The sequence below is a fragment of the Pygocentrus nattereri genome, chromosome 13 (genome assembly GCF_015220715.1).
Source record: "Pygocentrus nattereri isolate fPygNat1 chromosome 13, fPygNat1.pri, whole genome shotgun sequence".
Lineage (NCBI taxonomy): Eukaryota > Metazoa > Chordata > Actinopteri > Characiformes > Serrasalmidae > Pygocentrus > Pygocentrus nattereri.
This window is the reverse complement of record NC_051223.1, coordinates 1115700-1132806: the sequence shown is the minus strand read 5'-3', so window position 1 is coordinate 1132806 and position 17107 is coordinate 1115700. Positions and strand designations below refer to the sequence as shown.

The window sequence follows — 17107 nt, the reverse complement described above, 5'->3', positions numbered from 1 at the left end:
CCTCTGACCACTCACATCAACAAGGCATTTTCATCCACACAACTGACCGCTCACTGGACATTTCCTCTTTTTCGGCCTAATCTCTGTAAATCCTAGAGATGGCATCAAAATATATATATGTGTGTATGTGTGTGTGTGTGTGTGTGTGTGTGTGTGTGTGTGTGTGTGTTTGTGTGTGTGTGTGTGTGTGTGTGTGTGTGTGTGTGTGTGTGTGTGTGTGTGTGTGTGTAGTAGCATCTTGGCGAAGAAGCGAGAACCCCTGCACTAAGAAGGGTAATGGTGCTAGGTAGCAAAATAGGCAAACTTGGAACCCTTGGAGCATCAATGAAGTACAACATAATTGCAAACCTCTCGTTGCCATTGAAGGCACACACTTTTAGGCTGCTTTAATCTCACCCTTACTGTGATTTCTCCTTTTATCTTCGGTGCTCTGTGAAGACTAAACTTTATTCTGTCGACTTCCTTTTCTTCCTTAATCTCATTGTGCTTCTGTGTGGAAAGCTCTGGGCGCGTGTACTCTGTGGTCTGTGGAGTTATTGATCGGTACACTGGCCGCATGACTCCCTCTCTCCTTCTAGCTAGAGCTGCACCCAGTGACCTTGAGCAGCTCCTCGTTTATGCATGAACAACCTGCAGGAAGGCGTGAGGGCAATGGCTGGACTCTGAGTGCGTGTGCTATCACTCAGAGTGCTCCCTTGTGTGAGGTGTTTAGTGGAGTTCACATTAGCTGCTAGGTCTGGATTTTGGATGGCTGCGATTGCTTTGCCACTAAAAAAGGCACATTAAGTCCTGCAGCGTACCTTGGTCTCAGGGTCTATTACAGCGCCATGGTTAACCAGCACTTCTGCCACATTCACTTTGTCCTCCTGCGACACTAAGTGAAGAGGAGTCAGCCCACTCTGAAACACAGAAAGACAAACCATTTCAACATTTAAAAATCCAAGATAGGCATGCATTATGCGATTTTGCCACAATAATGCTGTTGCAGACAAAAATAGCTAATTGTACAATAATTATTTGTAATGTGATGTTAATAGATATACTATATGGCCAAAAGTATGTGGACAACTGACCATCACATATATGAGATTGCAGTGGTGGACAGTAACTGAGTAACTGAGTAAATGTAATTAGTTTCTGTACTTTAGTATTTTTGGTGTATCTGTACTGAAGTTTCTCCATTCTGGGCGTCTTTTTCCTTTCACTCCACTACATTTCAGAGTCTAATATCCGACTTTTTCCTCCTACATTTTGAGAAATCTGTCGCTCCTTTTGGTTTCTGTGTGTATAAAAACGTCACATGTCAAAACGAAAGAAGCGCAAAGCCAGAGCACCAATCAGGGCCCAGCGGTCACTTTGTTTAGAGCTGGTTTTGACCTGTTGGTCAGACCGACCCAGTGCAGCACGCGGTTCAACGTCAGCGCAGCAGCGTAAAACTTTGGGAGAGTCTGTTCGACATAAATGATGAACTAACCTAACTTTGTGTAAATAGAGCTCAATATAGAAATATGTCCACATATGCAGTCGAGACTGACGCGGCTTTTTTCTGAATTTCTACAAACACCATTTCATTTTATAGTAAATGAGTTTGGGCTGGTTTATGTTTATGAACAGACGCCTACAGATCAACATAGTAAAGGAGCTCATCTGTGATCCTGAGTTTAAAGCCAGTTTTTATTCAACTTAAACTTGGAACTAAGTTGTAAATAAATCTGAAACTGAAACTTTGCTTGTGTGTAAAAAGTGATTTCAGAGCCACTCGGTTCTCCCTGATGGAAACTGTTTACCTTCAGTGTTTTGTGCTTCTGATCATTTTAATAGACGTCAGCGTCACTAATTAATGACGTTCTATTAAAAGACTGGTTTACCAAGAGAGACGCTGGAGGACTTTCACCTGAAATGAGTTCATGAAGCCAGTCTGGTTATAAAAATGATAACAGGACATCAGAGCCAGAATTCCTCTTTTAGTACTTTTACTTTATACCTAAGTACATTTGAAGGGAAATACTTTAGTACTTTTACTCAAGTGGAGGTCTAAAGGGAGGAACTTCTACTTTTACTGGAGGAATATTTTACCTTGGGGGTCTCAACTTTAACTCAAGTACATGATTTGTGTACTTCGTCCAGCTCTGTGAGATTGCTGGACATCCCATTCCAAAACCATAGGCATTAATATAGAGTTGGCCCATCTTTGCAGCTATAATGGTCTATTTTCTTCTGACAAGGCTTTCCACAAGATTTAAAAAGTGTGTTTGTGGGAATGTCCTTAATAATTTAAAAGAGCCCTTGTGAGGTCAGGCACTCATTTCGGCAAAAAAGTTTACAATTCACCCCAAAGGTGTTCTGGAGCTCCTCCACACCACACTCATCAAACCGTGGTTTATGGACCTCACTTTACGCACAAGGGCACAGTCATGTTGGAACAGGAAATGGAATTTCCCAAACTGTTGCCACAAAGTTGGATTACAATTGTCTAAAATGTTTTGTATGCTATAGCATTAACATTACCCTCCACTGGAACTCAGAGGCTCAAACCCTAAAACACAGCCCCAGATCATTATCCCTCCTCCACCAAACTTTACTGTTGGCAGTATGCATTCTGATAGGTAGTGTTCTCCTAAAACACCTGAACTTAATAATTAGGATTATTAATTAGGGGTGTCCACAGACTTTTGGCTCAACAGTATATTAACACATCACATTAAATTATTGTGATTAAGGTTTATTTTATTACAAAAAAGACAATGAATCATTATAATAAGTATTTAATTCTGTAGTAAGAATTAGTCAAATGCGCTCACCTTGTTGCAAAGGTTGATGATGGCATCGCGGGCCAAAAGGAGGGTGACCATGTCCATATTGCCCTCCAGGGCGGCGAGGTGAAGAGGACTAACGCCCTGCCGGGTAATGGCATTGGTGTCTGCTCCGTACTCAAGAAGTGTGGTGGCAATCTCCATCTGATTCTTCTTGGCAGCTATGTGCAGAGGCGTGTAGCCATTCTAAGAGTGAGGGAGCACAAATAAGAGGATAATGAGAAATTTGGCAATACCAGGACACATAGTCAGGCAACAGAGTCTGAGTCAAGACCAAGACCAGATTAAGATTTTTTTTTCAGCATATAAAATGAATAAAAAGAGAAAAAACTTATTCAAAGCTTATTCAGAAGACACCGCTTAAGATCAACTGAATATGAAACAAACAACATACATCCATATGTATTATTGAATGAAGCTGTAGTAATAATAACAATCTGCCCTCAGGGGATGTCTGAATTATGCAAGCACTGAACATCAACAAACAAATAAAAATGGAAGGATATCCTCAGTACATTTTGTTTAAACGAGTAAAGAAAGGATTATTTTATTCTGTCAGGTTTTTTTGATATTTAGTAACGTTGGGAAAATGGCCAGTTTCCTATTACCACCGATGGAGGCATTATTAAGACGTAACCAGTGATTCAGAATGCTTCTATGTAAAATGTGGGGAATCCAGAGAAATCTAGTGCCAAAATTGTTCACAGTGGTGGTGAAATGACCCAGATGTCTGAAGTGTTCAATGCATTTTACATTTACAGCATTTGGCAGACGCTCTTATCCAGAGCGACTTACAGTTTTATTATTTTACACAGGTGGTGTTAGGAGTCTGGCCCAAGGACTCTTATTGGTATAGTGTAGGGTGTTTGCCCAGGTGAACCCCAGTCTACAGCGTAGAAGGCAGAGGTGTTACCCACTACACTAACCAACCACACACAATGCCTCTGAAAGCTACCAGTTAATGTTTTTAGTATTGTTTTACAATAGTTCTGAGATAGGCTTCTGGTCTAAAAACATTTAAAAAGATCTACATGTAGGAAATTAAAAGGTAAAATAGTCTTTCAAGAAATATTTTTTTGGATCTATTTCTTCTTCTTGTATTTACAATTATTAGCATTACATATAAGATATCAGAAGATGTGTAGGTAAATGAAATGGCAATGCTTGCACTGCAGACATTACAATGTGTCTGTACACTTCACCAATTCACATCAAACCGATCTGAATGACTTTGTGTACTCTGAATAAATTATGCAGAGATGAAAGGCTGGAAGTGGAGCTTTATTCTATTACGCAGAAAAGCTGTCTCTACATCCCTCCTTTGTGACTCAGCGTTAACGTCCTACTTGTGAGGAGTGACCTCAGCCCAGGCAGCAGGGAAGTACATTTCCCATGTTGCCCAGCAGGACAACTGTGAAAACCATGAGCTGCCGAACCGCCAACGCTGCTGCTGCCCACAGATTTATGGCATTTCCAAAACAGTAAGCCCACTCTTTATAACCCAAAAAAATGAGGGTCGGATGATGGCAGAGCCTGAGAGCCGAGGAAAAACTGCACGTTGGGCTTGGAGAGAGAAGAGAGAGAGAAAAAAGAGAGTTTCCTAAATGCCAGTGAATGTGCAGGCCAGCGGCAGCAGTGATGTCACGGCAGGGAAGGCTGGCCTTGGCCAAATGCATGTCAGCCAGACTTCTCCACACTTCAGCTCTGGTAATCACTCGACACGAGGGGAACAAAAGAGAGAACTGGGTCACCATCTTCATTGAGAGCCCCCGGTGGGCTTGCTTGGGGAAGAACAAAAAACAACACAAAGAGCTGGAAAGGGCCAACGCATGGATGCTCCTTTCAAGCTCAAACAAACAAAAAGGGGGGAGAACAACTGAAAAGTAAGAAAGAAATAGTTCAGTGAAAAATCAAAGCTACTCAGTTTTGCCCTCGACATGGTTTGAGGCAAGCGTGTAATGATTTGGACATGCAGTTCACACGATGCTTATTGGTGGGTATAAAACTCCATTACTTAGTCTCACAACTCCAGAGCAAAAGCTAATTAACTTTTGACACCAAGCACATCTCAGATGTTGGACTTCTTTCGGGGGGAAAAGGAAAACTGTAAATGTATCGTTTTTATGCCAAACTATTGTCTTAACAGATCACAAAAGTTTTATTCGTCATGAAAGCAGCATTTGGCATCATGGCCTGGCTGGTGTTCCAGGCCCAAGGCACTGCTGGTTGATTATGAGCATTCAGTCGTCCACTGAGGAGAGTTTTGGGTTTGCAGCCATCTCCTGGCTTTATCAAGGAATCAGTTACTCAGCCTGCTCTGGGACTTAATTTAAGCACAGTGTGAGTGTGTTGAGGGATAGCAAAAGTTAGAAACGTGTGTGTATATATAAACACACACACACACACACACACACACACATATATATATTGTCACAGAGCATTTTCTGAGAAGAGCCTTTAATTGGTTTGGTATGCTGCTTTCTAAATAGGCTATAGTCAGTCATCCTGGGGGACCCTGCCTGGAGGGTGGATTGCTCATTACTGGGACTTCCATTGCACCAGAGATAACAACAGCAGCAGTGTGAGGTTGCTAGAACTTACCCGCACCACACCAGCAAGCCTGAAGGGGGGTGTAGATGAGGACATACACACACTTCTGAGGTTTTGGTTTGGACTGCAAGTGGTATGATGGAAAAAGGAAGGAATGTGGACTAAAAGCATGTGTGTCTGGTCTAAGGTTACTAGGGCTGTCTGAACTTTATGTACTAAGGATGGATATGTACGTACTAAGAGTGGGCAAGAGTATGAATTTGTTTATTTTTAAGCAGCTGCCCAATTATTCATATAAAAAGGAAGACATTATTTCTGTTAATAAATTGGTTCTGTAAGCAAAGCGCAAAGTATATTACTCAAAATGGCCATCGCATGCATGTGCTAATGGTTATATGAGTGTGTGAGCATGTCTGTGAGTGTGTATGTGTGTGTGTAGTACCTTGGCAGCAGCATGGGGGGAGGCTCCCTGGTCCAGGAGGAGAAGTGCCACTTTCTGGTTATCATAGTGCGCAGCTACATGCAGTGGAGTTAGTCCGCTCTACGAACACCCATCCAAACACACACACACACACACACACACACACACACACACACACACACACACACACACACAAACACACACAATAGCATGTGAATAAGAGTGAGACAAACAAGGTGTGAAAGAGCACAAGATCAATTATCAGCTTTACTACATTCTCACTACTACATCTATTCAGTGACTTCAAGCCTGGAAGAACCACAGACGTCTGTGGACTAACTCAGTTTATCAATAGAGAACATACAAGTAGTAGTGCTGTTGTTTGTGCTGTACTAAAATTTAGACTGCAAGTTGCAACAGTCCCTGATTGGGTTGGTTTTACTGGACACAAAGCCTTAAGCTTAAACATAAGCAGCCATAAGGAAACCCATTTCACCATTAGTTGCATTGTAAAGCTGTCTAACTGATGCAGTGGTTGAGTTTTTACAGCGTACGATGCTTGATGAACAGAACTCCCTGGTCCTAATCACCCCATCATTTGTTCTGAGACCTCCCTGATGGTGACCGGTCCACTGTCAATCCAAACGTGAAGCCTGCTGCCAAACTGCTGCTAAAGCAACATAACTGGACGGATTAATACACTTGTAGGAGCTAACTGTGCACTCTGTTGTGTCAGCTAACAGATGCGTGTGCTGGATAGCATCATGCAGGATGTTGGGAGAGAGAGGGCCATCCTACCCACTCTGAGAGAGAGAGAGAGAGAGAGAGAGAGAGAGAGAGAGAGGCCAACTGTGATCTCCCAGCCACAGATGGCAGTAGCATTATGAGGGATCAAACTCATCACCTTCTAAGAACTCATTATTAAGCCTGTGGCCCTACAAGCTTCACCTACCTGTGCTGCTGCAATAAAAGTGGAAAGCAGGGACATAAAAAAACTCATCACTGCCCATTCAAGTGACCACGGAGCTGTAAACCAGTTTGCCTTGCTGTTGTTTTCCCATCTTGTTTACATTCTTCCTCATGCCTCTGCCACGTGCATTTGTTTGTGTTTGGTTTATTCTGTCTCCACCCCTCTGTAATCTACCCAGTCTAGTTTCTCCATGTGTTTATGTTTCCCTGTTATTTACTAGCTCCGCCCCTTCATCATGTCCTGCACCTGTGTCTTGTCTGTTTATGCGTTCTTCAAGTATTCCCAGGTAGGTTGTTTACCCAAGTATTTAAACCCCTTGTGTTTGACCTGTGCTTTCCTTGGCCTTGTATGTACTATATGTTCATCATTAGTTTCTAGTTGTAGGTTCTTGTTGTCTGATCATTTGTCTTTTGGGTTTTTCTCTGTTTCTTTTACTTTACCATCATTCTAATGAAGTAACTGACTTGCACTTGCGTCCTGCCTCCAAGTGTGCTATCTCAACATTGCCGTAGTCCCTCGCAAGTAATATACATTCTCTTTTTGTTCTTTATTTCCTATCATAAGGTATACATATAACAACAATTGTGGAATATTGCATAGCAGTTTTAGCACTGTAACTTACTTCAGTAGCACAGTAGCACATTTCTCAGCAACAAAATCATTAAAACTGGGTAACCACAAGTGCAATACTATCACAGGGAAACCTCAGAACAGCATTATGAGCAATTTATGAAAGTATAAACTTCTACACTACTGCATAGCAACAGCTGGATGTCTACTCTTTCCACAGAGCAATAAGGTTGAAGATTAGAAGGCGTATTGCTTTGTACAGGTGGTTATGTAATGGTCTAATAGTTCTGGTCTCATGTCACGCTCATAGTCTCAGTGGGCTGCACCAGGAGTGGTTATAAAACCTCTCCACTCATTACACCACAGATTGAAAGGTGCAAAGGAGCCTGACTTCAATTTTCCCTTCTCAGAAAAGAGCAGCATTTAAGTGCTTAAAAAAAGGCTGTAATTTGGTTTAAAAAAAAAAAGAAGAAGAAGAAACTGCCGTTGCCTTTGTAACCGTTTTCCACTGTTCACTGTGGTCTTATTCCTGTTGTAACAGAATAGGTGCTAAGGCAGCAATGACACAATCACCCTTGACAGGATGTACACATCATACATCAGAGGCCTGCAGACGCTCTGAATCAGTTCTCTACAGGGCCACATTACCTTTCCAGATGCATCTGAAGGGGCCCTCTTCTGCAGCAGGAGGTTGGCTACCTCAATCTTGCCATATTTAGCTGCCACATGTAGTGGAGTGAATCCCTTCTGGATAAAAAAACAGCATGTAGTATTGATCAGAACCAACGGCACACAAACTTAACCTGAAATCAGTCTCAATTTTGTAAACACACACTGTCAGGGGGTGAGAGATTGCAACAAATAAGCAGTATTAAGCAGAACAGTCAGTGTGATGGAGAGAAACGCCCTTATCCGTGTTTCACAATTTCCCTCCTGTTGAGTAAGTCAAGGCCACTTGGGTTTACTGCCAAAGGTGAAACAGTGGTGTAACAGATCTATTTTCCCCAAGTGTGAGAGAGCTCAAGTGAAGGTCAATATGACACTGCTAACAGAACAACGCTCTTCAACATTTTTCACCTCCACTAAAGCAGCACCAAGCAAGAAAAACATTACGATGTTGGTGACAATCACTGGCTACGCAAATCTGTTTATATCGCCATGAAAGCAAAAAAAATCAAACAGTGAATAACGAGTTTTTATATGCAAGTTAGTTTCTCTCTTATGTTATATGTTCTCATATTTAGTACAGAACCTGCAGCAAACATTTTGCTCAAAGGTTCTAATTTGTTTTTTCCACATTTACATGATAACAGGACAGGTTTCCAATAGACTCCTAAAGTGCTAACCATGAATATAACCATGTGCAGCACACAGAGCTGAAAAAATGGCCTATGTTGGATGCTTGATTAGGAAGGCTGTTAGTGATGGCGAGGTTTCTCAGTTGAGCACAATAATGACAGACAAAAAGTGGTCAATCCTGAACTCAGTGCACTGAGATTAATGCAAGGATAAAATACCTCAAATAAATTAAATGAACAGACCCTTATTAATCCCACAACGGGGAAATTCCACCTCCGCATTTAACCCATCCGTGAAGTGAAACACCACATACACTCTAGTGAACACACACACTAGGGGGCAGTGAGCACACTTGCCTGGAGCGGTGGTCAGCCCAATCCACGGCGCCCGGGGAGCAGTTGGGGGTTAGGTGTCTTGCTCAAGGACACCTCAGTCACGTACTGTTGGCTCTGGGTATTAAACTGGTGACCTTCTGGTCACAGTGCCAGCTCCCTAACCTCTAGCCCATGACCATCCCCCCCCCCCCCCCCCCCCCCCAAATACGCTAACTCATTTGTTCATCCACAGGCGTCAGTTACTGATGAAACTGAAGAAAACACAAACCTAAAGTTAGCCAGCTTCTTATTCAAATTTTCCCTTTCACCTTAAATGTACTTACATGTTCCTGCTGCTCCATTTAAGATGGAATGGAAAAATGTAATAAGACGTTGGTGAACAGGAAGCCAACGTCAGCCTTGTGGAGAAAACTTCAGTCTCCGCAGCAACTTTTCCCCACAGGATTCAAGCACCTGCAAGTGCCGATTCTAAGGATGTTAATAGCTTCCAATTTGCGCCTCTATTCGGTTGTGGAACACACCTTTATTCTGCTGTAGAGTCTCTCTCTGTTTGGCAGTGAATTTTGCTGGGAGTGACTGAGCCACGTTAGAAAATCCCCTCACACTCAATTCAGTCACAAGACTAGATGTTGCACTTTTTATAGAAACACAAGATAAATACACTTGTAATGCTCAGGTTATTTAATATCGAGATGCAGTCTTAGATGCAGTTTACATCATTTTGTTTACTCTTGCATAGACATTGTGCTTTTGTTTATATTCTTTTTTATTTATTTTATGTCTTTTAAGAAAATGACCAAAAATGTTTTAGAAATTACCAAAAAACTAATAAATACAAAAATAACGTTAGAACTTTTCCTAATCATATCGTGATATGATTATTACAATGATACTGTAACATGAAATTTATGTATTTTTTAATATGTATTTTTTTAAAATAACATTTAAAAACATTACTACAATAGTCATTTTAATAACGTTTACATTACTAGTATTAGTATTTTCAAATATGGATCTGTTCTGTTAGAGGCAGTGAGCAGGGTAGCATGAGGTCACTGCTCCAGTAAACACGATCAATCAATTGTTCCTCCCTCAGCACATTCCCACACCGTCAGACCGGGCAGCTTTTCAGCCATGTTTGGCTTTGGTACGTCTGTCATAGTCACAAAGACATGAAGCATGCTGGACAAAAAAAGATGTTTTGTTCTTCAGCTACAGAAATACAGCAACTGGGGTGGAGAGTGCGGTGCTGCCTGAATCAGGTCGCATCTGCAGAATCCTCTACAACAGTCTCTGCGTCATAGCCGGGCATATGTGGCTTAACAAGCCCAAGAGAAGACACAGACAACTATATGACAGATGTTTCAAGCTGTGTGGGTGCGTCATCATTCTGCTTTACTGGGGGTCACCTTCACACACACATACACACTGAGGTGGTCAAATGAAAGCCCTGAGCAGAGTTACTCATTCAAATCCATCCATTTTCCAAGCCGCTTCTCCATCAGATCCTGGAGCCTATCCCAGCGGTCATCGGGCAGAAAGCAGGATACACCCTGGACAGGTCGCCAGTCCATCGCAGGGCAGACAGACAGACATACACAGTCACTCACACCAAGGGGCAATGTAGCATGTCCAATTGGCCTGACTGCATGTCTTTGGACTGTGGGAGGAAACCGGAGAACCCGGAGGAAATCCACGCAGACAAGGCAAAGCCGGAAGACTGCACCATGGAACAAGCCAGGCATCTCCTTAGTCAGGCCTCATCATACTGGTGTCCAAGTTAGGCCAAGGCTTTGGTAACTAGCAAAGATACTTTGTCTAGATTGACAAAGCTCTTCTTGTAAGTCGCTCTGGATAAGAGCGTCTGCTAAATGCTGTAAATGTAAATGTAACCCAAGAATTCTAGCCTTTTTTTATGTCCACTGCCTTGAAAACAAACTTGACTACTTCAGACGCAATAAACTAAAGAGTAGAAGATGGTAAAAGAGCTGTTGTGCTTTCATTTGAGACATGACTAACATATCCCAGGCTCAGGGCAGTCGTGGGCTGGAGGTTAGGGAATTGGCCCTGTGACCGGAAGGTTGCTGGTTCAATCCCCAGTGCTGACAGTCCATGATTGAGGTGTCCTTGAGCAAGACACCTAACCCAATTGCTCTCCGGGCACCGTGGATAGGGCTGCCCACCGCTCCGGGTAAGTGTGCTCACTGCCCCCTAGTGTGTGTGTATGTGGTGTTTCACTGTGTGGATGGGTTAAATGCAGAGGTGGAATTTCCCCATTTGTGGGATTAAAATAGTATCACTTAACATAATGCTTGCGTGTCTGAACGTCACATTATTTGTGGCATAATGCTTCTGACCAAACTTGCGTCCAGGATGAATTTCGAATTGCATACCACTACTTTCAGTTTCATTTAATAAAGTCATCAGGTTCGGTAATACGATTGCTGTTACAAAGTTACAATGTGACTGGGCGCGAAATCTTAGCTGAGGTGATCAGCTTTGAGATTTGCCTGCTCATCTTCAAGAATTTAGACGGAGAGTTTTAAGCTACAGGTCACGTACTACAGAACTGTGGCGTCTGTTTAATACAGTACATTAACAGAGAGATCTTCAGTGGCACTTTAGTGCATACACTGTGTTTTGTACACCTAATGCATTCCGTCATTCCATCTGTTTACTATTAGTGCTTTGTTTGGAATTACTATTAGTATTTTAATTAGAATTAAAGTCAAATTGGAATATTTTTTAGACCTTATTAATTCAAACGTCAAACTCTAAAATGCTTTACTGCAGAAATGCTCAGACCCATACAAGCTCTGTGAAGAGCACAAACACGTGCAGGTCTCCATGCTAATCGGCCTCACACTGACAGCAATTCCTCCACAAAGGAACATCGATCAGTCACAAAACGTTTCACAGTACTACGTCAAACTCCTTCTGTTCTGCTGTGCTAGTCCTGACCTCTTTCTTAACACGATGAGAAAAGTAATAGCTTGGATTCAAGCCGTTTAATATACTAATATTCAAACTGCTTAGTCATCTTCTTACAGCTCCATCATCTGCTTTGATAGATCACCTCCTTTCTTGGATAAGAAGTGCCAGCCACAGAAAAAATTTATGAGTGGGTTTGAAACCTGAGTACTGCACTCTATTGCTGCAAAATACACTTATAAACATAATGTTCAGTGTCCATTATTTTCATATAAATGATAAATAATAAATAATAAATAAATAATTTAATAAACACGACATACATCACATTATTCAGCAATACCTCCCTGATGTGAATGCATATATGCATTATGCAAACATGAAAACCTTCATGTTTGAGCAGGCCTTTAGCTCAGTTTAATCCACTTTTATCCTGTAACGGCACTCTTATCTCTTTTATATCTATTGTTTTAATCATGTTTTTTTTAATTTTTAATTTACATAAATTTTATTTTATTTAGATTAATTACATTTTTCTGTATTTTTTCATTTGTAAAGCACTTTGAATGACCGTTGTGTATGAAAGGTGCTATATAAATAAACTTGCCTTGCCTTGCCTTGCCTTATGTCACCTATTTAAAAATATTGTCATAAAAATCATATTGCAAGATAGAGAAACTTTGAAAGTGTTCAACTCACTGAAAAACTTCTCAGTAAATTTGGATATCCTCAAATGTCACATGGCACAAATGAATACAAGGGACTTTTATTCTGACATGCTTTTAAAAAAAGGGAACGGCCTTAATAAAGATGAGAGCAGACACGTCACTTCCCTCTCCTCCGAATGGTCATGCCCTCTTTTGGGTGAAAACAAGTCCAGCTAGAGTGCCTGCGACAAACTGGACATACTAGTGGCACCATGCCTAAAAGCTGCTGTTTCACATTTTGCTTGTCAAAAAAAAACCCAACAAAAAACAGTTTATAATTAATTTTCTTCACTTCCCTGAAGAACAAAGGACATCAAAATGAGAGATCTGTGACTTCAGGCCTTCCGCAGAGAGAATAAAGGGGTAACCTGTCCAGTTAAACTGGACCTGACCAGTCAGTACACACACACACACACACATACACACACACACACACACACACACACACACACACACACACACACACACACACACACACACACTCTCCCTTTAGGGTCCAGTCAATATATCATAAATATATATTTATATCATAAATATAAGACGTCCAGCGTCGGGTCGGGTGGTTCGTCAACTTTGATGGAGTCAGACAGACATAACACTCATCAGCCCCTATTTCTTTCATTTTTTACTATATGAATATAAAATTTTCTATATCATGACATGATTGTTTGCCTGACAGACTATAAATCAGAAAGGTATTTTTATTTTGTGTTATTAAATTGTCCTCAGCATTTGTATTAACCACCAGTCAAATTAGAGAAGCTGCTTACAGCCAAAAAGGGGCAGGTGCCTTGGGCAAGGGCAAAATACCTCGATGTGTTGCTCTCATCTATTGCACCATAAAGATGACTTTTTCTTCTGTTGTTTTTTACCCAATTCTCTCCCCGCTAGTTAGGACTCGCCCACTCACACGATGCTATCAGCTCTAGGAGGGTGAAGGTTAACACAGGCTTCCTCCGAGACCTGTGAAATCTCCTGATGATAGGGCCAACGCTTAGATGGTTGCGCCACTCGAGAGCCCATAAAGACCACTTTAAGTGACCTTCATGATTCAACAGCATGGTGGGAAGTCCTTTCAGGAATATTGAAGAAAAAAAAGGCATTTTTGAGTGTGTTTGCACTCAAAAACTATTTTTCCATTATGAAAGCTATGAAAATCAATACACTGAATAAATTCTTGCATATCCAACACATCCTTTTTTACAGGATTGTTTCTAGTTATAATCTTGATTTGTCACTGACTCGGGTACAAACAGATAAGTCCTGTAGCTAAGAACTGTTCTAACGTCACCTTGGAACCTGGATTGTGTCCATGTTTTTGTCCATTTTAGGCATGCAGTTTGATGACTAGTGGCTATAAGTTTTCATTACTTTCATCCAGTCAAAACAAAAGAAACAAATTCAAACACCAAACAAGTCCTGGTTGATGCACTATATCTGGGACAAAGGGAAAAGGGCATTAATTTGGGACGCTGTGCAAAATGTAAACAAAAACAAAATGCAATGATGTGCAAATCATTTAAACCCCATTAAATCATTTAAACCCCATGAAAATATTGTATTTATTCTATTTCTATTGTTTTTTCAAAAATATTTGCCCAACACAAAATAGCAAAACACTTTTGCTTTTCATCATCTACAGTACATAATAACATTAAAAGATTCAGAGAATCTGGAGAAATTCCTGTATGCAAGGTACAAAGCCAAAAACCAGGATTTGCTGGCCGTGATATTTGGGCCCTCAGGTGGCACTGCATGATTCTGTAGTGGAAATCACTGCACGGGCTCAGAAACACTTCTGAGAACCACTGTCTCTGCAAACTGTGCACTGTCACTGCATCCACAAATGCAAGTTAAAACTCTAAAATGCAAAGAAGATACCATATAAAAACAGGATCCAGAAACGCTGCCACCTTCTCTGGGCCTGAGCTCATTTAAAATGGACTGAGGGGAAATGAAAAAGTGTCCTGTGGGCCGACGAATCAACATCTGAAATTCTTTTTGGAAATCATGGATGCTGTGTCCCCCGGGCTGAAGACTACTCAGCTTATAATCAGTGCACAGTTCAAAAGCAAGTATTCATGATGGTTTAGGGGAACTTGGCATGCACATGGCATCGGTGGCGTGCACATCTGTGAAGGCACCATTAATACTGAATGATAAATACAGGCTGTGGCAACATATGCTGCCATCCAGATGACGTCTTTTTCAGGGAAGACCTTGCTTATTTCAGCAAAGACCATGTCAAACCACATTCTACATGTATTACAACAGCATTACTCTGTATTAAAAGAGTCTGAGTGCTAAACTGGCCTGATCTGTCAGCAGTGAAGACATTTGCCGTGTTATGAAATAAAAAATACGACAAAGGAGATCCCGAACTGTTGAGCAGCTGAAATCCTGTATCAACAAGAACAGAAAACCATTTCACTTTAAACTTTCCAAAGCAGTTGGTTTCCTCAGTTCCCAAATGCTTACAGAGTTTGTGAAATACTACATTTCCTTCAGGATCAATAAAGTATGTATTTGTCTGTCTGTCTGTCTGTCTGTCTAAAAGAGGTGATGAAACATTGTGGAAAAATGCCCCCATCCCAACTTTTTTTTGGAATGTGTTGTTGGCATCAAAAAAAAACAAAAAAAAACAATTTTTAAAAACAACAACAATCTCAGCTTCAACATTTGATTTGTTGTCTTTGTAGTATTTTCCTTTACATGATTGGCATATGATTGCATTCTATTTTTATTTACATTCTGCACATCGTCCCGTTCTTTGGAAATGGGGTTGTATTTTCCACTGCTCCCTGAGTTGATAACAGTAGGGAAGAAGAGAGCTCATCAGTCAAGACCTTAATGAACTGAGAGCTCTTTAAAGAGTATCATCTGCTGGCACCCAAAAGTGCTGAAAGGACAGTGGAAAATCTATTCAGGAAATGTGTGTGTATGCCTCCCACACAGCACAGCTGGCTCTGGCCAGCATCAGTGCTGACCAGTGCCAACCACCTCCAGAGATACCAGAAAAGCATACAAGCCTGACCTGCAGCAGCCCATAACAAACACATGGCACTGCACCACAGATGTCGAGAGTACTGCAAAATGTAGACAGACTTTTAATACTACTAACACCTACATGTAGGTTCCCACAAACATGAGAGAGCAGTGTGCACTGAGCAGCCCATGTAGTCCATCTGTTTCTCTGCTTATTTTGCCCCATTTTGCCCTGTTCAGGACCCCCACAGAGCTGGCATTATTTTGGTGGTGTAGTACTTCATTGACCCTCGCATGGTGGTGGCATGATAGTATATATTGCTCTGGTATGAGTAGCTGATTCACTCATACCAGCGCAACACACCCATACCACTCAAAGATGTAATTTAACTGGGGTCTTTTCAGACTTTTGAATATGACTTTATCTGTATCCTAGTTTCATAGTCTTAACATGAATAAGTGAATAGTAAGTCACACTTTAATCAGCTAACCACAGACATTAATGCCCATGTATGTGTGTACATGTGTGTGTTACTGACCTTGGTGGTGATGCCCAGTGAAGCACCCTGGTCAAGCAGGATTGAAGCCACGTCTTTGTGTCCCTCGCGCGCAGCCAGGTGCAGAGGTGTGTATCCTGATGTGGTGGTGGAGTCCGGAGATGCTCCATGCTGCAGCAACTGCTGAACGATATCAGGCTTTCCCAGACGACTGGAGATATGCAGCGGCGTCTGGTCATCCTACACAAACAGAAACACATTTGCTCCTTTAACAAGGAGACAAACCCTGCAGGGGTGTAAATCAGTAGAGCAGGCCAACAGAGGGGTGGGCAATATGTCAAAAATATATCACAATACATTAAGACATTTATATATACATATATATATATATATATACGCATAATTTTTATGAGATTTCATTAGTTGGAACAGACCAAACAGGAACTGTAGCACCATGCAAGAACAAAAAAAACACAATAGACCACAAAGATTTTTACATAGTGTTTCACATTTTGCGATGCACTAAATCCAATTAAACAGGACTAATTACGCTCTCTTTGCAGTGAAACGTAGTTAGTCAGAGTTATTTAAGTACTGACTATATCCACGGTATACTCAGAAAAGCATACTGTGACATAATTTATCACAATAACAATAAAAATATTGCCCAGACACCTCACAACACGCATGGAAGTTCCACCACCTTTCTTCCAGGCCACAGTCATAGAATTGCACAGTTAGCGATCAAAATACTTCTGTGTAAATGCGTTCTTCGTTCTTTCTCTTACCTTGGACTTAGCGTCGACATGTGCTCCGTTCTGGACCAGGAATTTGACCACTCCTGTCTGTCCGGCCCTTGCAGCCATGTGGAGTGCTGTCTCTCCCCTCTACAACGCGCACACACACAAACAACTCAGCATAAAAGCTTGTGGGAAAAGGTAGCAGTGCACTGCCACACTAAGCTCTTATCCTATATCATTTTGCATTTGTTTGTATTATATAATGCCACCCCCTGTTTCCCTCCCATCC

The 17107-nt window shown here is 41.4% G+C and overlaps 1 protein-coding gene across 2 annotated transcripts in view; it reads right to left on the bottom strand.

The window, feature by feature from the left end:
* ank3b (ankyrin 3b) overlaps positions 1–17107 on the bottom strand; it is a 148297-nt gene that overhangs the window by 58187 nt on the left and 73003 nt on the right. For both annotated transcript variants that reach the window (XM_037544457.1, XM_037544458.1), the window contains exons 14-19: positions 16867–16965; positions 16121–16318; positions 7973–8071; positions 5806–5904; positions 2802–2999; positions 801–899 (exon numbers count right to left, since the gene is read on the bottom strand). In XM_037544457.1, the coding sequence (XP_037400354.1) occupies positions 801–899; positions 2802–2999; positions 5806–5904; positions 7973–8071; positions 16121–16318; positions 16867–16965 (792 nt within the window). The remainder of the gene's footprint in view (positions 1–800; positions 900–2801; positions 3000–5805; positions 5905–7972; positions 8072–16120; positions 16319–16866; positions 16966–17107) is intronic.